Source organism: Cryptomeria japonica, chromosome 2 (genome assembly GCF_030272615.1).
Source record: "Cryptomeria japonica chromosome 2, Sugi_1.0, whole genome shotgun sequence".
Classification (NCBI taxonomy): Eukaryota; Viridiplantae; Streptophyta; class Pinopsida; order Cupressales; family Cupressaceae; genus Cryptomeria; species Cryptomeria japonica.
In genome coordinates this window covers 634,508,829-634,529,849 of record NC_081406.1, presented here as the reverse complement: position 1 = coordinate 634,529,849, position 21,021 = coordinate 634,508,829, and the positions used below count along the sequence as shown (strand labels likewise).

Sequence of the window (21,021 nt, the reverse complement as noted above, 5' to 3'; positions counted from 1 at the left end):
CGGCGTATAGGTTCTTAGAACCCGAACCGATGCCTGAACCCAAACCGGCAAGCTAGATATTAATATATTCTAATTAGTTTTCCTGATTAAATAAAATTAAAGAAACATTAGTATTGAAATTTTTTTAACGATTTATTTTGATCTAATAAGTATTTTGCATTTTGTAAAAACATTCGCTCAAAAAAAATTATTTAAAAAAACAATAGTCTTAAATTTCTTATTATGATTTATTCTGATTGAATATTTTTTACATTTGTTCTAAATCAAATTATTAAAACCTAAGTCACAAGGTTCCAATTCAAATTCGAATTCGGCAACAATAAAATTCGAATGAAATTTGACAAGGATAAAAATTCGAAAAAAAATTGAAATCAAATTCGCTTTATATAAATTTGAATTTTTAATAATATATAAATAATTTAATATTGCTAAATGATTTTAAAAATATATAATAGATTTGAAACAAAATGATCAAATTTATTATTTATTAAAATAATATACTATTATATTATATTAAATTGAAAATTAGTATAAATATTTTATATTTGTTAAATCAAAATACATAAAAATAAACCAATGTCTTCTTAAATTTTGGAAAATTATAATAAATTAAAAAATCATTACAATATAATTATATTTAAAATTTTAATTTTAATTTATTAATATATAAATAATAAACATGTTAAATATTATATATTAAATAATAAATATATTATAAGCTCCAAAACTCCATCGCAACTTTATAATATATTTATTAATTAATATATATGCATGCCTCGAAAACTGTCCTCTACGGGCTGGGCTTCGACAACTACAATCCAGTATCGCTTCAAAATCCTTAGCAAGTATTCATCAAGTCGATAGCAGAACCTTAGGCTTCAAGCATACCCTGCTATCATGGCATTTTCTGTGACCATTTTAGTTAGATATTTGGGAAAAAAGCGTGTTCCAGCATTGCGTCAGAGGACAACAGAGATCAAGAACCTCATTGACAGCTTTCTTTATTTCTGCCTGAAGTTCTCGCTTCTTCCTCCACAATGTGTAACAGACAGCTGAAAAAAAACATAACGATTTTTAAGCCGGTTTTAATCACGATTATTAGCGATTTAATCAGCAAAACATCGTTGACTTAGGTCAACGATTGTTTCCCCGACTATTGGGGAATCAGTCGGTGCCCCCTGCTATTTTTTCCAGAGTAATGTTTCTTTGATTATATATCACTTAACATTCATATTTATTAATTATATATTAAATTATAGATAATAAAAATTAAACTATTAGACCATTAGTCTATTAGAATGTATACTTAATATTTAATGTTTATTAAATATTATAAATTAAATTAGGTAAATTTTTATAATTACATTAATAAATTAAAAGAATATATTATAATAAACAATATTAAACCTAAAATTATTAAAACTAAATTATAAATTACATTTTAAACTTTAAAAAAAAATTTAAACAATGAGAAGAAAGAGCTTTGAACTACATCACCAGTCTCAATGGCCCCTTGCACTATCGACTTGGAGAGGATATAGAGCGGGCTTGCTTTCTAACCACCAAACCCTTCATTCCACATCCACCCAAATACACGTTTAAACTCGAGGAATGTAACACATCATATATATCAGTAGATTAGGATTTTCACTTATTCGAAAAAATGAAAAAAAAAAACAGTAAAACTGTGTTAAAATCACATAGGATCTATCTAGAAATGCCACGTCAACAATGGATTCACCCGGATTCAACTAGAGACTGTTCAAAACATTTATGCCTCCAAAAAGACAAATCCTGTATGATTCCATAAGGATTCTAGGGGGTACCCAATTCCACGACAGTCCATAAATGAAATTGGCAGATAGAATGAACGATTCGGCAACATAGCCCTTCATTCATGTATAAATACACACATATATAACAATGAATAAAGACCCATGCAGCAGGCTTTCTTGCAAGGTTAATACTTCATGACAATTACTTCCAGGTATATTAATTTACAGAAAATAGCATACTGATAATACCAAAAACAGACCTTACTTGGATAGTAATACTAATTACTCGAAATCAATTTTTTCTTCAAAATAACAATGTCAATAAAAAATCAGACAAACTCCATGTAATCTGGATACCAAAATACAAGGGATGAAAAGAATTTTGTCCTCTCTGTATCCTACTCTTAACAAATTTGACAAATGAGGTCCATAGCTTGGCATATTCCCGAACCAGATGTATTTTAAAGAACAAAAATATATAAAATAAACTTTGCATTTATCATAATAAATAAATCAAACACCATAACCAACATTAATTAGATATGGAGTTTTAAAAGTGTGAACTTAGATTGCAACCTGTCCTCCTGATGCAAGCAACGGAGCTCCAAATTCTAGAACTTTATTAATGTCAAATCTGCAATACATCCCATAGATTATCAAATGTAAGATCAGGCCTGATATGTCCAGTTCATAATCCACCAGTACATTTTTTCTTTTTTTATTGCAAAATCAAATAACTTAGAGAAGGTTTTTACATACCTGCCAAAAGAAAGAAGTGTCGAGCAATTTTGTGCTGGATTCCAACTTACTATAGTTAGGTCTTTAACATTCTCAGCAATTCCCAACTTCAACAACTCAGATTCAGTATCAGCTCTAATGTCATTCACAGATACAGATTTAATATTTTCTGCGATGGCACCAATAGCCTGAGCAGCAGCAACCCTGGTATCCCATTTCTTGCTTCGAAGATACTGAGAAACCTGTGACATATCAGAAAACACCAGGTAAAAAGAAAAAATCAAGGAAAATTCTGAAGAAGCTGATGAACTACACCATGGACCTTCCATATGAAATATACAACTACCAGAAGGCAAGAACATATATATGCTCTTAACTGCCATTGATTCTCAACTGACTTTGATACAGAAGCTTACACAAGTAAATCAGTTTTGACTTTGATACAGAAGCTTACACAAGTAAATCAGTTTATCAATCAACAATCAAGTTCAAATGTCTTAATGTATTACTAACTTCCTATAAAACACTAAACCGTTCAGACATTTTAGCACAAGATGTACTTACATGGAGACCTAATGCAATCAAAAAACATAATAAGGCCTCACTGATTGTACTGCCACAATTAAACTAGCTTATAACAATTGAGGTACAGATGTAATAAATTTGTATACCTATGGTTCTGATTCTGATTCGAGAGCATCTACGATCAAGCGATCCTAAATCACCCAAAAAAACCACTGCATTTTGATTTTGGCTTTAGCTCTAAATTTTGGTGAGTGTTTTCAGCTTTTCCTTGTTGGCATGTGTTTTCTGCTTTTGGCTTCAGGACATATCTCAGTTTCAGAATTCATAAGTGAAGCCCACATGCTTATTCATCATGTATTCCAGACTTGAACTCACATCCTTTTCTTTGAAATGATTGTCGTATGCTCTCAACATTTCTGAATTTCCTATATTGAGAAGGATTTGTTATATTTGCTGATTCTATGGGGCACACGAAGAATGTTAGACATGGGGACAAAAAATGAAAGAAAATATTCCTTTTGCTGGAGGTAGAGATAAAAGATCAAACTAACTCAACATTATCCCATGGGGCCTGTACTGATTTTGTTTTGGCTTGATCCTCTAAATTTAAAACTGAGATTTATTTAGGTCTATGTGGCAGTCAGCATTTCCTAGACTTATAACCTGGGACACGGCATATCATGTTAGGCAAAACTGAGATTTCTTTAGGTCTATGTGGCAGTCAGCATTTCCTAGACTTATAACCTGGGACACGGCATATCATGTTAGGCGTCAATTAGGAATAAAACTCTTAAGTTATAGTTTATGATAATTTTTGTTATGTGTGGAGTCGGCCGTGTGGATTCCCGTGTCAATTACGACGGTTGGTTCCCGTGCCATCTTCACCATATGGGCTGCCTCAAGTACTTTGTTGCAAGCTTTCTGAAGCCCTCGCCCTGGCCGTGCAACTTCTTATCCTTTTCCGCAAGGCTAATCTCCAACCTTCCACCTTGTCGGTGTGGACCAACACGGCATCAAACCTCTTGGAACCCTCATGGCACAGAAGGTTGTGGTGGGTACACAACATTTCTTCCTTGATTTTGTGGTCATTCCGCTGGAGAGGAAGGCCTATGACGCCCTCCTCGGGAGAGGATGGCTGATTATGGCTAAGGCAAACCATAATTGGAAGAGGAATGCACTCTCCATCGAGAGTGAAGGCCGGAAGTACATAACTGACACGGGAACCCACACAGCCAACTCCACACATAACAAAAATAAAATAAACTATAACTGAAGAGTTTTATTCCTAATTGCCGCCTAATAATCATCTTTGGGCAAATTTGTTTTCGAAAAAAATATTAAAAAATTGCTACTGGTCTATTCCTCACTGATTGATTTTATCCTAATCCCCTACTGGATGTAAGGCCAGAAACCTTAACTGCTAGGCAGTTACACCCGCTGGGACCCATGCACCTTGTCCTGTTTCCACTGGGTTCAGTTATTGCTGAGGTGTTGTCATGAGTTGTGGAACTTTATTATCCACTGTTTATGTCTATATGTGAGTTAAAGAAGAATGTTGTAAGTCCTTTGTTGCATCGGATGCCTATGAGGCAAGTATGTAATCTAAGTTCTAAACTTGATTGATGAATATAGTGTTTACTGTTGTTGCTTTTATAATGCATATTTGAACTGGGTATAAATTTTTCTGTCTGAATTGACTAAGTGCTGTAAGTGAACACATGAGCGGCAGCTTGGATTAGCTGCCCTTCACTGCATGCCTGATCCATGTCTGCATCAGATTCCTGAACTTTAAGTTTGCTCACACATATATGCTAATGGTTACCATAAAAATAAACCCATTAAAGGTTGCAATGCAGTACAAATCAAAGAAATGTTCCCCTTTAACAATGAAGATTAAGGAACTGACAGCTGCTTAGAAATAACTTCTACACTTCAGGCAAACATACAATGACTTTGTTATGATCAACACACGTTTGCCTAATTAATCAAAGAGCAATGAAAGAACAAGATCACAAGTCCAAAGTTCTTGTATAATTCCTGCAACTGAAATATGTAAAAATAGAGTGTGTTTGGCTTATTTGGTACTGTTGTTACCCATTGATGATTCTGCAATGCATCTAAACATTCACTAATCTAGATAAGAAATCGCAAAGACTAAGAACTGAAAACAAATTGTTCAAAAATAAATAAAAAACACAAAAGGCATTTGAGAATCCACTTGTTTGGTTTACAATTACAATCTTTACCATTTGTGCAATGACAATATCATAAAGCTGTTTACTAAGTTTACTGTGCAGGAAACGTTTATGACTTCAAAATGAACCTTTCTCCAAGTACAAAGACCAAAGAACACAACTCAATTTTCTTTGAACATTCATTGCAGAAGAGGAACCAATCAGTTTCACAAAAAAAGTTTGACTTCCATCAATATCCTAGTGTTTTTTGACAAATTCTTGCATCATAGTAAATACACCCACCCATTGATGATTCCAGAATGCATGTTAAACATTCACTCATCTAGAAAAGAAAATGCAAAGACTCAGATCTGACACACAGCAAAAACTAAGGACAAATTGTACATACAGACTTCTATTATTCATATAATGCCCAATAAATTTGGTAACACTGCAAAACATTTGCCAGTGCATGGGAACATTTTGAAAAAAGGGTTGTCTTTACCTTCACTAAAAACATTAAAAATAGAGATAGATGTGTACAAAGTATAAATTTATAAGTTGAAATTGCATCCATAATAAGCATATCAACCAACTTTCTTGAACAGTACTCTTTAGCACAAGGGAGCAAAATTTGGAAGTAAATTAGAGATATCCTGTAGACTATTCTTCTCCAAATGATTAGAATGTTAGCAGAAATTCCAATGACACCTTTTTTAGATTGTGAATGAAAAAACAAGTTCCTTTCATTAAAACTTTTAACCAAGGTTGCAGAAAAAATAACCTTGCATATCTCTAAGAAAGACTTTCAAAATGGAAAGTTTGAGAAATGATTCTTATAAACCTTTTCTTCCCAAAGAACCATGGCCCATGGGTATGCAACTAGAAGTAGCATTTTGTACTAGAAGTTGAAAATAAGTTTTGCGGCATTTTAAAGTTGGCCTACAGAATCCATGATTACAAATCATTGACAATTTAAAACAGTTTCTTTAAAGTGATTTAATAAATGTAAGTGATATATCGGCACTGCTCCGCCAAGAAAGGCGATTTTGAAGTAGAGTTAAGCAGACCAAATGAGTCCATGGAACCCATATAGCTCACCAATGATATTATAAACAATCTTAATGTGATTTAAAGTTCATATAATAACAATCTATCAACACAAATGATGGTTTGTATAAAAAAATTATTAATGTATTTTAACCAAAAAATAAACATTTCTAAACCCTAGGTCCACCATCCCCTGCATCTAGGCCCATAGAAGGAAGTCCTCAGTACACCCCTGCATAGGCAGGCATGTCCCTTGTGATGTTCCTCTCTAGAAGGCACATCAAGGTACAACAGCTGCAGTGCCACTGTAGGACAGTGACAAAACACCCACCATCCCTGGTGTCTAAGCCCCATAGAAGGATAATCTCTCAACAATCTCGGGGATGGTAGTAAATACCTTGCAGCCATTTAAAAGTAGACATTTAAACATGAAATAATAATGGAAAAAAAGGTTTGGAGGTTGGTTAAAAGCATTTAAATTTAAAAAATGGCTTGTGCCCTGAAGGTCCCCTGGCTTCAAAGGTCTTTAAATGTACTAAGGGCACTACATCCAAACCCCACAAGAGGCAGTGGCCCTCGACCCCATGGAGGCTACTGTTCCTGGAACCCCACTCTAGTTTTAAAAAGAAATAAATAAAAAATTGCTCTCAGCTGCACCATATAGACAAAAAGTATTATCCCTTGTTTTCATGCATTTTTTAGCTTCTCAAATTTTCCTGATTAAATCCTGAGTAACTGGATTCCATTTATATTTTTGGTTTGCCAAGTCAATCATGATTCCAAATAATGATGCAGTGGTTACTATCAAATGATTTAAAAAGTAAATATAATGATCTAAGTGAAGGGGCTTGGATTTCTTATACATGTACATAGGCACTGCAACTTGTTGTGGACAAGTTCTACTCTCTAGTGAATCCCTTGTTAGGTAACATCCTGAAGCTCCTGCCTGACATATAAAATGGCCCACTCAAAATTTGGCTGGCATTGTTGCATTTGTTTTATTTATTTGATGAATGACGTTGGAACCTAGTACTCTTTTTTCAGATGATGAATGGCAATAGGTTTTATCGTTATTGAAATTTACTCAGATTATTTACAGCATGGCTAAAATTGAGACATCAGATAGTGCAAAAAATTATCCTACAAAGTCTAACAATGGAGTCTTGGTCAATCGTACAATTTCTACTCAAGATGCTGAAAATCTGAAAAAAAAAATTGTCATCCACAAAACCCATCCCTACATCCCCAAATCTCGAGAAACACTGATTAAAACACAAAAAAAACACCTACACAATTAAAAAATATTGAAAGAGAAACAAAAATGAATTCCTTCATGTCAGAGCAACCCTAAAAAGGAATTTTCATCTTTTCCTAGTGCCATGGGAATCTTCTAACAGGGATAACTCTCCCACACCTGATTCTTCTTGGAACCTCTAAAGAGCTGATTTGTACTAGAATCAACTCTAAATGCTTTCATGAATGCCAAATCCAATTTACATCCAATTCATTCTCCATATAGAAAAACATTTGAAAAATGCCAAAACACACTAACCGTAGGAAATACATTAAACCATTATCCATGGGTAATTTTTTTTGTTTCAAATATTGCTTAGTGATGTTCACTAAGATTACCATTGAAATGAGATTACTGGGCGACCCAAAAAAGCGCTTTTTATGTCTTTTTGCTCATGCAAAGGAGTGTGCTCACAGACTAGATTTTATCATCTAAGAGTATTTACTCTTCAAGCTCACAATTTTGTAATTCCTATTGTTGTATTTCAATTTTCAAACTTTTTAATTTATGGCATCTCTAATAGTAAGTTCAAAAATTCAGTATTTTATGTATTTTAATTTTCAAAAAAGAGTTTTTTTTTTTTGTTTTTTTTTAACTCCAAAGACTTTTTTATTTGTGACATTCTTCTAGTCATAAGTTTGAAAATTTGATATATAGCAGAATTTCCACTTCCCAAACTTAAGGGCCCTGTACCTACAAACATACTTCAGGTAAACTATCTTTTCAGATAGATTAGATTTCTACAGTCCATTATGATTAGTGCCCTGTTTCTGATCATACGGAAACCAAAAACAGGAGCAATGTAGTTCATTTGGATATATAGTCGGCAGTTCTACCCATTCCAAAAATCAAAAAGAATCTGTTTTGCCGAATTGGGTAGACATAGCCCTGTTTCCAAGTATGAGTCATACCAAAACAGGTACCGATTGGAATCAAGCAGGGTTTGTTTTTTTTAGCTACCAATTTTAACTCTAATCTAAGTTGATTCCACGTCAGCATCAGCAGATTTTTTAATCCATTTTCCTTATTTTGTGACAAACAAAACCCTTGTCCATAAACGAAATATTTTGCAATTCATGTGCTTGAAAAACATTCACAGGAAAAATGCTCAGTCGCAATTCGCCTAGGACAAAATTTAGGCCAAACTCATTTATTTTATAGTAATGCAACAGAAGCAAAGGCAATAAATCCAGTTCCATTTTCTGCTAGAGATCTGATACATACACAGATTTGCCAGCACTTCATCTAGGTGGGGGGAGTACAGTAATTCTATATGAACTGGTATGGACCGGTCCAAAGGAGCATTTTATTTTATACTTTTTGGGGCCCGCTAGTCAAAGGGAAAGTAAATGTGTATTTCAACTTGTACCTTGAATAAGAGGTGCATATTATGCATCATTATCCTTCCAGTTCCCTCTCAGGACATTCCATCTCTTCTAGGCCTCCACCTCAACTGCTACTAAGTTAAAAATATTTATTTATTTATGACAAACTCATTTATATACCTACTATAGATTTTTTATAGTAATGTGTAATGCCAGCATCTCTACACGTGTCGTAAATTATATTTTTAATATGTAATATTTATATACCAATTTTAATATTTATATTTTTTTTTTTTTAATTTTTAACATTTATGCATTATTTCTAATATTTATAAAGAAATAAAAGTATAATATAAATGGAGTTCATTCCATAGTGTGATGGTTAAGTGGTGGTCGTGTTGTGGCCACCAAGATTCAAAACCCCATTGGGTCATTGTGATCACAAGCTTGTGCCTTCGCTGATCCAACGTGTTTGTGGGTTTGAATCTCAATGTTGATGCTACTGGTGTTCATGCCCTTGCTCCATACCCTCACTGGGCTAGTGTGCTCACAAACTTTGTGCCCGTGCTCACGAGTTTGGAGCATTGTGCGTTCATGCCGGGTACGGGGCCCCCTGATTGTGACTTCACCTGGTCTAGGCCAGGATAAAAATCCCACATTCACCGATCAAAAAAAAGGTCTAATATTAAGTTATATATTTATAGACTTACAAATGTACAAATTGCATATTATAAAGTTTTTTAGAATATAAATGTATACTACGAATATATGAATTTAAAATTAGATATTATAAATTGATTACACTTCTAAAATATTGTTACAGTTAATTAACAATGTAAATTATAAATTGTTTCAATTTTTAAATATCTATCATGACATTTAAGTTTTGACAACTCCATATCAAATTAGTATATTATATTTTCAATTTGTACTGTGTATGGTAGTTTTGTTTAACATATGCTTGATATGTGATATTCTAAGCTTAATTCATGTTTTTAGACTACAAATATGAATATATTTATCATTTTATATGTTTTTTTATAAGGACACACCCAACCCCAAAGAAAATGACCAATGTAACATAACCATGTACCCGATTCCAATTCAATAACTCAGAAAAAAAAGTCTGCAACTAGGCCATTTGGAATCTGAACTCAATGACTTCCAAACCACATAAATTCCAGTCGGAGTTAAAAATCAACCCAGGCATGTCCTTTAGTCTGATCTTTTATACAGGAAAATGGCAATTGAACTGTTTCCAAAGTAAAATAAAATGTCTGGATTGAACCACCTAGATGTCAAACCTGAGGACTTCAACATGCGATGACACTTCAAAACCACCTAATAGGATCCTTCAGTCTGACCTTTTACATGAGCAGATCTTTTGTGGGACGCAATAGAAAAAGAGCCCTCCCATATAAAATTCAATTTAAATTAGAGCATTACTTCAATTCTATACTTCATTTGTGTATCCTTTTTAAATCTCTTATTTGATTCACAAAATTTCTACCCTTCTTAAATGAAAAGAGCAATACTTATACACAAGGAAAAATATAAGTATTTCAACGAATCAATAGCAAAGTTTGCTTATTTTTACATTTTGAATGATCTATAACTGTACGTATATAGAATGCATTAAGTGAGGGTGTTTATGTGTCCAAATATGTTAATAGGCTGTCAAAGGGTTGCTTGTAAGGTCAAAACTTGAGAGAGCAGGACATGAAAGCAATAATATATGGGTGAAACGAAGATGGCCATCTGGTCCATGCAAGAAGGATTCTATAAGCCAAGACTTATGCGATAGGTTAGGACCTAAAACTCTCATTTACCTGTTAACATTTATTAATTTACATTTTGGAAGAACGAGATTGTTGTAAGTACTGAAACAAGTTGCAGTCATGTGCTGTTTCTGCAAGTGTAAATCATATTACAAAAAATATAACAAAGAATGATTACCAAGATATTTGATATTCAACAACGAACGAAAGTCTCTTTAAATAAGATTAGAAAACACTTTATCCGAATAGGATAAGAGCAACTAATAACAGAATAAGACTTACAACTAATAAAACAAAAGAACAAAGAATATTCCTAAAGTCTATACTAAAGACTAAATTGACCTTTATATATTAAATATTACAATAACACTTTAATAAATCACAGGTCATTAGATCCATAATAAAATGCAGTCTTGGACATGCTGTCAAAGATACTGAAGTTAGAAGTACGAATAGAATTCAAACTCCCAATGGTCTAATTTTATTTACCATTTGGATGAAACTAAGCCACTATCTGAACATTTTCTGCTTTTTTCAGAGATTGATTTTAGCTATTCACTCAGGGTAGAGACATGTTTCTGGCATTTCACCATGCATAATTTCCCAGCTTGGCTAGATCTCAACTGTCATTGTCCAGACATTTCCCATAGTTTAGCTTGAAAAAATTGCTCAAGTTTAATGATGATATTAAGACACAGATTGCTCAAGTTTCAGTCCAGTAGAAATAACATGCAGAACGCATGCACCATGGGAGAGCTATAATGTGCAACCAATCCATCCATAAATAACAATAAGGTCAAGCAACAGAAAGGAATCTGAAATTGAAATGTCAATAAGGAACAAGAGTGATAACTGAATAGGCATTGCAAATACTATCCTCTGGAAATTAAGCTAGAAACTATTATAATGAATGGAATTGATAGGGTTGGATCTTAAGATCAGATCATCTATCTAATATATAGTAAACACTTAACCTCCTCCCACCTTCATTGATCGAGGAAGCACCTTTACACACCCAATCAATAGATCAAAAGGCACCCTCTCCCTCCTTGACCCAACCTAGGTTTGACCAACAGTACAGGACTTCCCCAAAAAAGGGGGGAAGGAGGGCAAGGAATGAGCAATAGCGAACCACTCATCATGTGTTATGAGTCCAATTGCTAGGATGGATAGGTGGTGACCACCTCACCTGATAAGACGAGAGAGTAAGACAAGAGAGGGAAGGTAGCTAGGGGACTAGCTCACCATAGTTTTTCCATCAGTTGTCTCCCTCTCATACATCTTTATTGACATTGATAAATGGAAACAATCAGCTATATCTTTCCTGCCATTAGTATTGACAAGAAGCTACAATTTTCTCTTCAATGGCACTAGTATCAGCAGGCAAAGACAATCAGCACTATTTTTCCAAACTATAATTGGCATTGATATGTTTCTGGACAATGTTAGTAACCACATGGCCCCCCACATCAACCCTAACCCTAGAGGTGGTTGTGCCACTCTCCCTCCTTTGCCAGCCAATTCCCTTGTCTTCCTTCCCCTCCTTCACCAGGGAGGTCTTCTCCAATTGATCAAGACAAATGAGTGGTTTGCTATCCCAAGACTATTGTCCTTTTATTTGTGCCATTGCTTTGGTTTCAATTTGTATTCCACTACAGAAATAGGATTAATTAAATGTTTATAGATAATATACTATTTCCAACTGATGTTATACCCTATAATACATCATCTCGACATCAAATTTCCGTATCATTCTAGAAGTGCAAAAAAAATTGCCAAAGTGATAAACGAATTGGCATTTAGCATCAAAGATAATGCATCCATAATTCGAATATTTTGATGTATTAACTATCAGGTCAAAATGCAGAATACTGTTAACTTCTAATGATTGCACCACCTTTAGCCAGCAAGACTCCACCAACATTATGCAGAATTGCCTTATGTATCAGGTTACTACTTTAAACTATTCTTATGGCCTGATATTGAAATTTGAGTTCAAGACATGTCTTTCAACACATTGCTAAAAATATTCAAGCAAGCTAAAAGTTGATATTTTTAACATGTCTCAATTGTTTAAAAAGCACTGTTGACATGTTCCTAATATCTTGTCTTCGGTAATCTTTTTGGAACTATTATCTTTTCCCTTTATTTTATTCATTCAGAGATTCCATCATGAAGGCTCGTTTTCTTATGCCAACCAAAACACTGATCTATCTAGCATAGTTACAATGTTAATCTTTATTGAAGCCCCAAATACTGTACTGCATATTATACTTGTGCACGGTACAGTACTATAATACAAGAGCTTCCTTTCATTGCTTTGTGAACACCTAAGAAAAACCTTTCCACAAACCATGAGAGGAATCGCTCTTGGACCTAAGAATCAATTCAAAGATATTTATTACCCTGCATGGACATTGTGGTTCTATATCTTGCATCTATATTAAGCTTGTAGAAGAAAACTCTTAAATGACATCTAGTTGCATTGGTATATTTACCCTGTGATAGGTAATCTTGTTTCACACTCAAACAAATTATTTTCTAATATCCACTCCAATAAAATAAGCCTATAGTTCTTGCATCTGTCGTGTGTAAGCATATGCTCAGAGATGTACATTGTAGTTTTCTTTTCCATCCTGCCACTAAAGTTCAAATGAATGTAACTAGTTAAAAGAAAACATAATAATGCAACCAATTGCACAACCAAGCCTCTAATTTATATCCTCACATGTGTGAAAATCTTCTCAGAGATGGAGAGACAAATTGGAAATTGTGAGTTTGAGTTTCTTTCCCATACTGTTACTAAATTTTACTATTTCGCAAATACTTTTTGCGACTTCTCAATGCAGAAGTACAAAACATAATGACTAACAAAAAGCAATACTGTGAGAGCAAACTTAAAATGGACAAACAATGTAATTCCATGCTATCCATACCTTCTTCAAGAGTATATTAAGATCCTGGGGATGCAGCTTTGCAATTTCTCCTATCTGCCGTGCAGCCGTAAGCCTAGTTGTCTGCGTAGTACCAGCTGTGCTTCGAGTTAAAGTTTTAGTTTTATAATCTCACGCAGCAAATAATTAACCAACCAAACAAATCTACAGATCACTGGCCCAATGTAAGCAACCAAGAATACATTTGAAAGCCGATCTTCTCAATCACTAGCAAAAACACATTATCCAAAATTCTGAAAAATGCTAAGTTGCAGGGCTCTGAATAATAGTAAAATTCTAAAGACCAGCGGCCCAGTGTAAGCAAGACTAGTCTTTAGGCAATGATGAAGCAACTAACATAACATACATTTTTCGCCACGCTTTTCAATTATTAAAAAGATAGAACTGCGAATTAAAAGGATACTGTCAAGAAGTGTGAGCAGACGTTGAAGACGAGACGACTGTTGAGCCATAACGTCACCAAATTTACACTGTATTTCATTCGAACGTGCTTCCCAAGGCTAATGAATCCTTCGAAACTCCTGAATTTGCGACTAACAGGAGAATTTTACACGACAAGCTCTTACATTAATTATGCACATCCAGCAATTAAACTATTATTTCTCGCATTATATAAAAACGAGAATAAAACTCAACAAACTGTTTCGTCGCGTATTACGAGACCGCCATTAAACAATATTAGGGCTGACTCGTGAAAACCAAAACCCTGGCAATAAAACTTCGATTTCTTTCCCTCCCGATAAATTTAGGGCAAATATATACCTGCCAACAAAAAAACACGCCATTGAACTCAAACTACGCCCAAATTAAACCAGCATTTTTAGGGCAAAATTACACATGATAAAAAACCATGCCATTAAAACTCTTCCTGCGTACAAAGTAGGCGCCATATAAAACTTACAGGAAGACGAAAACAAGTTGAATATAAATTAATCAATTTTTCAACAGTTTTTCACCTTATTTTTAAACCTCTTGAAAATTCAAAAAACGACAACTGTGAAACAAACGAAAATAACATAAAATCGAAGCGAAAAATACCTGTGCTTCCACGCATTTGAATCGACTCAGAGGATCGCACGCAGTTATATGGTTAGAAGGGAGAAATGGGTGTAATGGCGTTAATTGACGGCGTCAAGTGACGGTGTCAATGTCACCGTCACGAGACGTCCATAACTGCCTTACGTTTTCAGCCTCCCCGAACAATAGTTTCCTTCGCAATTTTCCCGCTACTCAGCCCAGGGTCACATGGTGTGTGTAACTTCTAAATAAGGTTTATGGGCGAAAGTGGCTGGATTTTAATGATATAAAGCTTGCGTCATTTTTTATGTTTTATGTTGTTGTATTGAATAGGTTATATTATCGTTAGTCTAGATGTTAGAGCGGAACAAAATCATCAAACAAAGAATATCCCACTTTAACCTTGTAAATTTTAGGGTAAAAGATTTATAGATAAGTAATAGCCAACGTGAAAGAAGAAAATTAGATATATTTTTGTGAAAGGAAAATAATCTTTTTTTAAATTTAATCTAGATCGAAGATATTAACATAAATGTGCACTAAATTGTGAATATATAATTAGTGTTAATTTAGAAAATTAAATAATTATAATGTAATATAAATTTTGATATTATGATATGAAAAAGATAATATCATTGTTACGCGTCATTGGAATTATATGTAAAAATTGTGACTAGTATTTTATTAATTATGTAGAGTTAGGTCACTTTCATAAGCACATATGTGTTCCAGAGAATGTAGATCTAACCTAGTAAATCTCATGTCTCTATTATTCAGTTTGCCTCAAAGGTTGTGTCTCGTTGAATATTAAGGACAAGTGCAATATTTTAAAATACCTAGGAGATGTTGTTGAGTTGCTAGGTGTTGGTGTGAATAGGTGTATTACTAAAAAGGTTCACTACAGGGTCTCATTCACAACAATTCTTAAATTTATCTAGGGCATTATCACTTTATGTCTCAAGTCATAAGACTAAGGCATGTGGCATAATCGTATGGTGTCTCATGTCTCACCTTGGCTTATATAAATAATAGTTTATTATTGTAATATCTATCCATTATAAATCATATACACATTTATTTTCATCTTTTGATATTATAGAATGATTATCTCATGTTGGGACTCTCGTATGCTTGTCAAATTGTTTCTTATTAGTCTTTTTGGTAGATTTAGGTTGTGGACCCCACACACACACACGTGCACGCACGCGCATACGTAAGTACATACATACATTTGTACGTACGTACGTACATATATTTTGAATTAAAACAATTACGTAACATGAGAAACAATGACATAAACATAAAGGTGATAATTTATTTTCTAATGTATCATCTGAAACAAGTTATCATAAACAATTTTATGTATCTAGAAACATCATTCAAGCACCGCATTCATACTTTAAACTATGCATCTAGAATACCATGAAATACACAACAAAACATCATAATGTAGTATGATTGTACTACATGAGTGTGTTCGTGTACAACAAGTTCCATCATGCTAATTATTGTCAAGTGGCTAGGGCAATTCTACCTCATCCAATTTTTCGTCTTCGACGTGTACTAGCACTCATTTGTACTCAAATTTTCATTAGTGGGTAGTCTCATAAACCATAGACGAAGCACATTTCGTTATAGTCTCAATTTTATTTTCTATTCTATTCTAATTTCATGCATCTAAAAACACATTATGCATAATCAAAAAATCATAAGGTAATCAACCATAGTCTCAATCATTGTATTAATGCAAATAAAAGACGAGAAGTGACAACTTTTGTTACAAAATCTTGCACTATTGAATTGTGTATGATATGTAACTACACATCTGACTAGACACACTACACCTATGACTAGTAAATCTGAGTTCTAAAAATTTAAAACAAAACCCTAAGTCTAAAGTCATTCGTTTCGAAATTGAAAATCGTCAATTTGAGTTTGCAAAACTTGAAACTATGCATTGACTTAGGTGGAAAATTGAAACTAAGTTGTCCAAAACAACCAAAATTGAAAACTAAAACCCCACCAATCCTTGAACATTAAAAATTGTTGTCATAACCTCAAAAGGCTTGCTAAAAATTGTCACCACTTTGAGATTGGGTCATTTCCTTCCTATTGAGACAGGGAATTGAAACTAAATGACCAGAACAAACAAACACTTGATCTTGTTGCCATTGCTTATTTTCTTGTGCATCTATTATGTATTCTTGTGCCATTGCATTGACTTACTACACTTTTGTCAAGAGATATTGTGTATCTAATAGATATACATGCACCTTTGTCTAATATCCTACCTAAAACTTCTTATTTCTCTGCTTTTGATTTGTCTTAGCCTTATACTAAGAATTCATCTTATTGGTGTGATTTCTTAGCTCTTCATGCAAACTATTTATGTGCTCTTCAAAATATTTAGCCTTAGTGTTGCTCTTTTCTCATTTGTCAATATTTCTTAACTCAAAAGCATTTCTTACACTACTCCCATATACAATCTAGAATTGGCATTTATTGACCTACTCCTATTGAGAAAATTGTTATATTCGAACTCTAACTATGGTAAAACCAAATCCCATCCCTTGAGATTATCTCCTACTGAGCATCTTAGCAATCTACCCAAACTCTTATTTACCACCTTTGTATGCCCATCAATCTATGGATGATGTGCAAAACTAAACTCCAAATTTGTCTTCAACTTCTTGCACAATGTTCTCTAGAAATACCCCACGAATTTAGTATCTCAATCAAAAATTATACTCTTTGGTAGACCATATAGTCTCACCATTTCTTTGAAAAATAACTATGCAGTATGAACAACATCATTAGTTTTCCTAAAGGGAATGAAATGTATCATCTTTAAGAATCTATCCACCACCACAAATATCACCCAAGATTGCTTTTACACCCTACACACTCTTACATCGTAGAAATAATCAGTTATCCAACACCAAATTAGACAAATCCACATGTAAAATTTGAATGATGATTACAATAACTATATGATGAGAATTTGTCATGATACTTTTTAATCATACTTTATACTTAAAACTTTTAATATTGTGTGAACTAATATACCTGGCGACATACTTAATGCATGCATATTTACTCTTTTCTGCTATTATATTCTGCTAATTAGGAAGTATATTAGAAATAATTCCTGTGACTAAATGTTTTACTTTTTTCTTATTAATGCAGATGAATGTTTAGATTTTTAGAATAATTATCACTATGTTATGCTTTACTTTCTTGAATGTGTTTAAAGTTAACAAGTAGACAAATAGTTGTGAAGTTCAGTTCAGCCAACACACCAATGATGATCACTACTGATCGCTCCAGCTGAGATATACCCTCAATTTCCTCTGAGTTTGGTTTATTGACTGTTTCTATGATCTTTAGTTTTTATCTGAAGTTATTAATGTAATGATGAGTCTTCTTCAGTTTAGTCCATAGTTGTTACTTTGTTTTAAGTGGGTAACCTTGTTTTGAATTCGAATAAAGGATATGTATACATATCCCTTCGCTTTCTTCCGAAAGCTTGTTAGTTAGTGAAGTAGCCAGTAAGTTAGCCAACAGTAGAGTCTCATATTTTGTAATTCAAAAATCTATTTTACTTCCTTTTGGAAGTACATTTCAATAAAAATTCAAAGTTGATCCAAGAGTAACTGTGTTTCGGATCCCACCAAAGGAAGAGCAGGGCTCGCTTGACTGAAGGGAGGTGATTCTTTTGTGATTTCATTCTTATTTCAGTTCTACATATTGATTTTGTTTCATTCTGTTTAGTTTAAATTACGATGAACTCTTAGGCAGATAGTAAATTGATTACACGAGTCATAGTTGTTCACTTTTCTGCAGAAGTACTTTAATGGATGGATGCATGTTAGAAAATCGCAACTGTATAATTTCAATTGATTTTACTTAGCAATGCATTTTATTTTCTTTATAGTAGACGTTAAGATGACGGAGTTGAAATCAGAACAAGAATGGAAGCATTATTGAACTAACCCATGGAATTTAGTTTATTTCTGCAGTGTCCTAAAATTGCACCCCTTGCAATTTTGACTTCATTTTGGGCCCTCACCTTACTAGTCTCGTCCCCATGCTTGATCAGGACCTATTTATGCCTCCTGTAATGCCCCGCCAGGAAACCCCGAAGGGAAAGCTAAAATAACAAGAATAGAGTGCAAAATTTTTATTTTTTTATTTTTTTAAGTTACAACACATAAGAAGCATCAAGATAACAAAGATTCAGATTACATAGCGGAAGACTTCAACTAACTCCTAAAGAGTTTCCCAACGAGATTACTTAAATTTCACAATACACTTTACTCACACAATTAATCCAAAAGCTGAATATCTTAATAACGGGATAATTCACAATCAGGATAATTTCTTTTAAAAGATGGAAACATAAATCACAAGCAAAGATGTATCATTAAGTTCCATTCATAATCTTCATTCAAGCTTTTCATTTAAAATAACAAACCATACATCTAACATTCTATTTCACTAGGATTTCATCATAAAATAAGAGATCTTTCCAAGCATATTTAAATTCCTTAACAACAACTGAGTATAATTCATTACTCTAAGTTACATTCTTTCCATATTCCAACTTAATGCATTTAAAGGACGATTACACCCATACATTTACGATAAATCGCATCCCAACCAATTATGCATTCGAACAACATGGCATTCAAGATAGAATTGAATATAAGCATTTAAAGTTAATTCCAATTATCCATTTAACCATTCAACATAAATTAATCATACATGATAAAGCTGAATAAAGAGACATAAGAGAATGCATCACATAACACCATAATGATCTCGGAGTTCACCCCTAAAGGGCTACATCTCCGGGTCTGCTCAACTGCAAGACCCCCTCTGATAAATAATAAAGTTAAGAGTACAAGAGGTTACACCATACAATCCAGCCATCAAGGCGATACATAAGCAATATACAACGACCACAACGGTCAATAATACATAAACGATCCTTACAAAGAACAGGATCCAACTGAACATAATCAAGCTAATACAAAGGTCCAGAAGAGCATCCATAAGACTGAGCCATCACCACCCAAGGTTAAACACGAAACCGATACTCACAAGGGCAGAGACAAAAGGACAACCCACAAAGGTACTCAAACAGGACAAACAACAACACACTAGCGAACATAGGGACAAGTGTCATCACACGACCTGGTATGGATACCATGGCAAGTCTTCATAGGTCCCGGTCCATACATTGGTAACCCTGGCCACCTAATCCGAACTTCCGGCCCATCCAAGTCTCATGTGGACCCACACATCCTCTCGTGAAGACAAGGAAGATGGTTTGCCATTTCAGGCCTTCTCACAGCATGTCGAATCTATGATAGCATTCGTCCCATGTGTGAGGCACATTATCTTATTTATAAATTACATTCTAATCTATTTAGGTTATCACTTATTACACTCACTTTCGACGGGTTACCCAGCAGCCACTTTGGGCGCGGCCCCCAATCGAAAGCCACTTTCCCATACGACACTAGACTATACTCAAACGAACTCAAAACCAAGGAATACACATGGTCAGACGAACGGAGTTCAAGAAGAGAAACAATCATCTGGTCAAACACGACTCAAGGGTAATCACTTGCTGACGGTACTCTAACTAGAGACCCGATCAACAACGGTCAACCACAATCATCATTCGACTCACACACAAGGAATACGACCAACTATGACAACATCACAATACAATCGTCAACTCGGAATCGAGGACTGAAACAGGAACACCAAATCATCCATACGACAGGGTCCTTTTAAACAAAGCAAAACATGCCATTTCATAATTAAAGCGAATACAGTAATTAAACTCGCAAGGCAATAATCAGAAAAGACAATATTTCCTCAAATTGATTTAATCATTAAAATCGATCAAGTTTTCTACAAGATCTAAAACAACTTACAGTTATCTACCTCATCAAGGGATAAGTGGTTCTTGGTTTTCTAACTCCTAAGTTTCAAGCTTCGAACAGACATATAAAGCCGTAAGAGTTTTTAACCAATCCATATTAATAAAATCCAGACAACCGATATAATTATAAAAAGAGCGTCTAACAGAAGATAATCGTTTCCAAAAGCATATCGTTAAAATTTCTAATGCCCAATGGTTAATATTTCACTACTTTACAATTACTCAAATGATATGTTCTACAAATGCATTTAACATCATCCATTAGTAATTCCATCGTATTACAACGATTTCCCAATAACATAATACTCTATTTCGTTTTTAAACAATACTACCTCAATTAGCCGACTTCCCTAATCAGCTAGAAGGTAAGATCTAGTTTTATAAATCCAAGATCAATACGAATATAATCGACAATATTAAATTGCAAAAATAACA

At 33.9% G+C, this 21,021-nt stretch overlaps 1 protein-coding gene across 1 annotated transcript in view; it reads right to left on the bottom strand.

The window, feature by feature from the left end:
* LOC131046894 (TATA-binding protein-associated factor BTAF1) overlaps window positions 1-14,815 on the bottom strand; it is a 158,443-nt gene extending 143,628 nt beyond the window's left edge. Inside the window, exons 1-5 of the mRNA XM_057980723.2 lie at window positions 14,652-14,815; window positions 14,017-14,375; window positions 13,596-13,690; window positions 2,535-2,755; window positions 2,352-2,409 (exon numbers count right to left, since the gene is read on the bottom strand). Coding sequence (XP_057836706.2) covers window positions 2,352-2,409; window positions 2,535-2,755; window positions 13,596-13,690; window positions 14,017-14,065 — 423 coding nt within the window. The 5' untranslated portion in view covers window positions 14,066-14,375; window positions 14,652-14,815. The remainder of the gene's footprint in view (window positions 1-2,351; window positions 2,410-2,534; window positions 2,756-13,595; window positions 13,691-14,016; window positions 14,376-14,651) is intronic.
* Window positions 14,816-21,021: the final 6,206 nt, after the last annotated feature.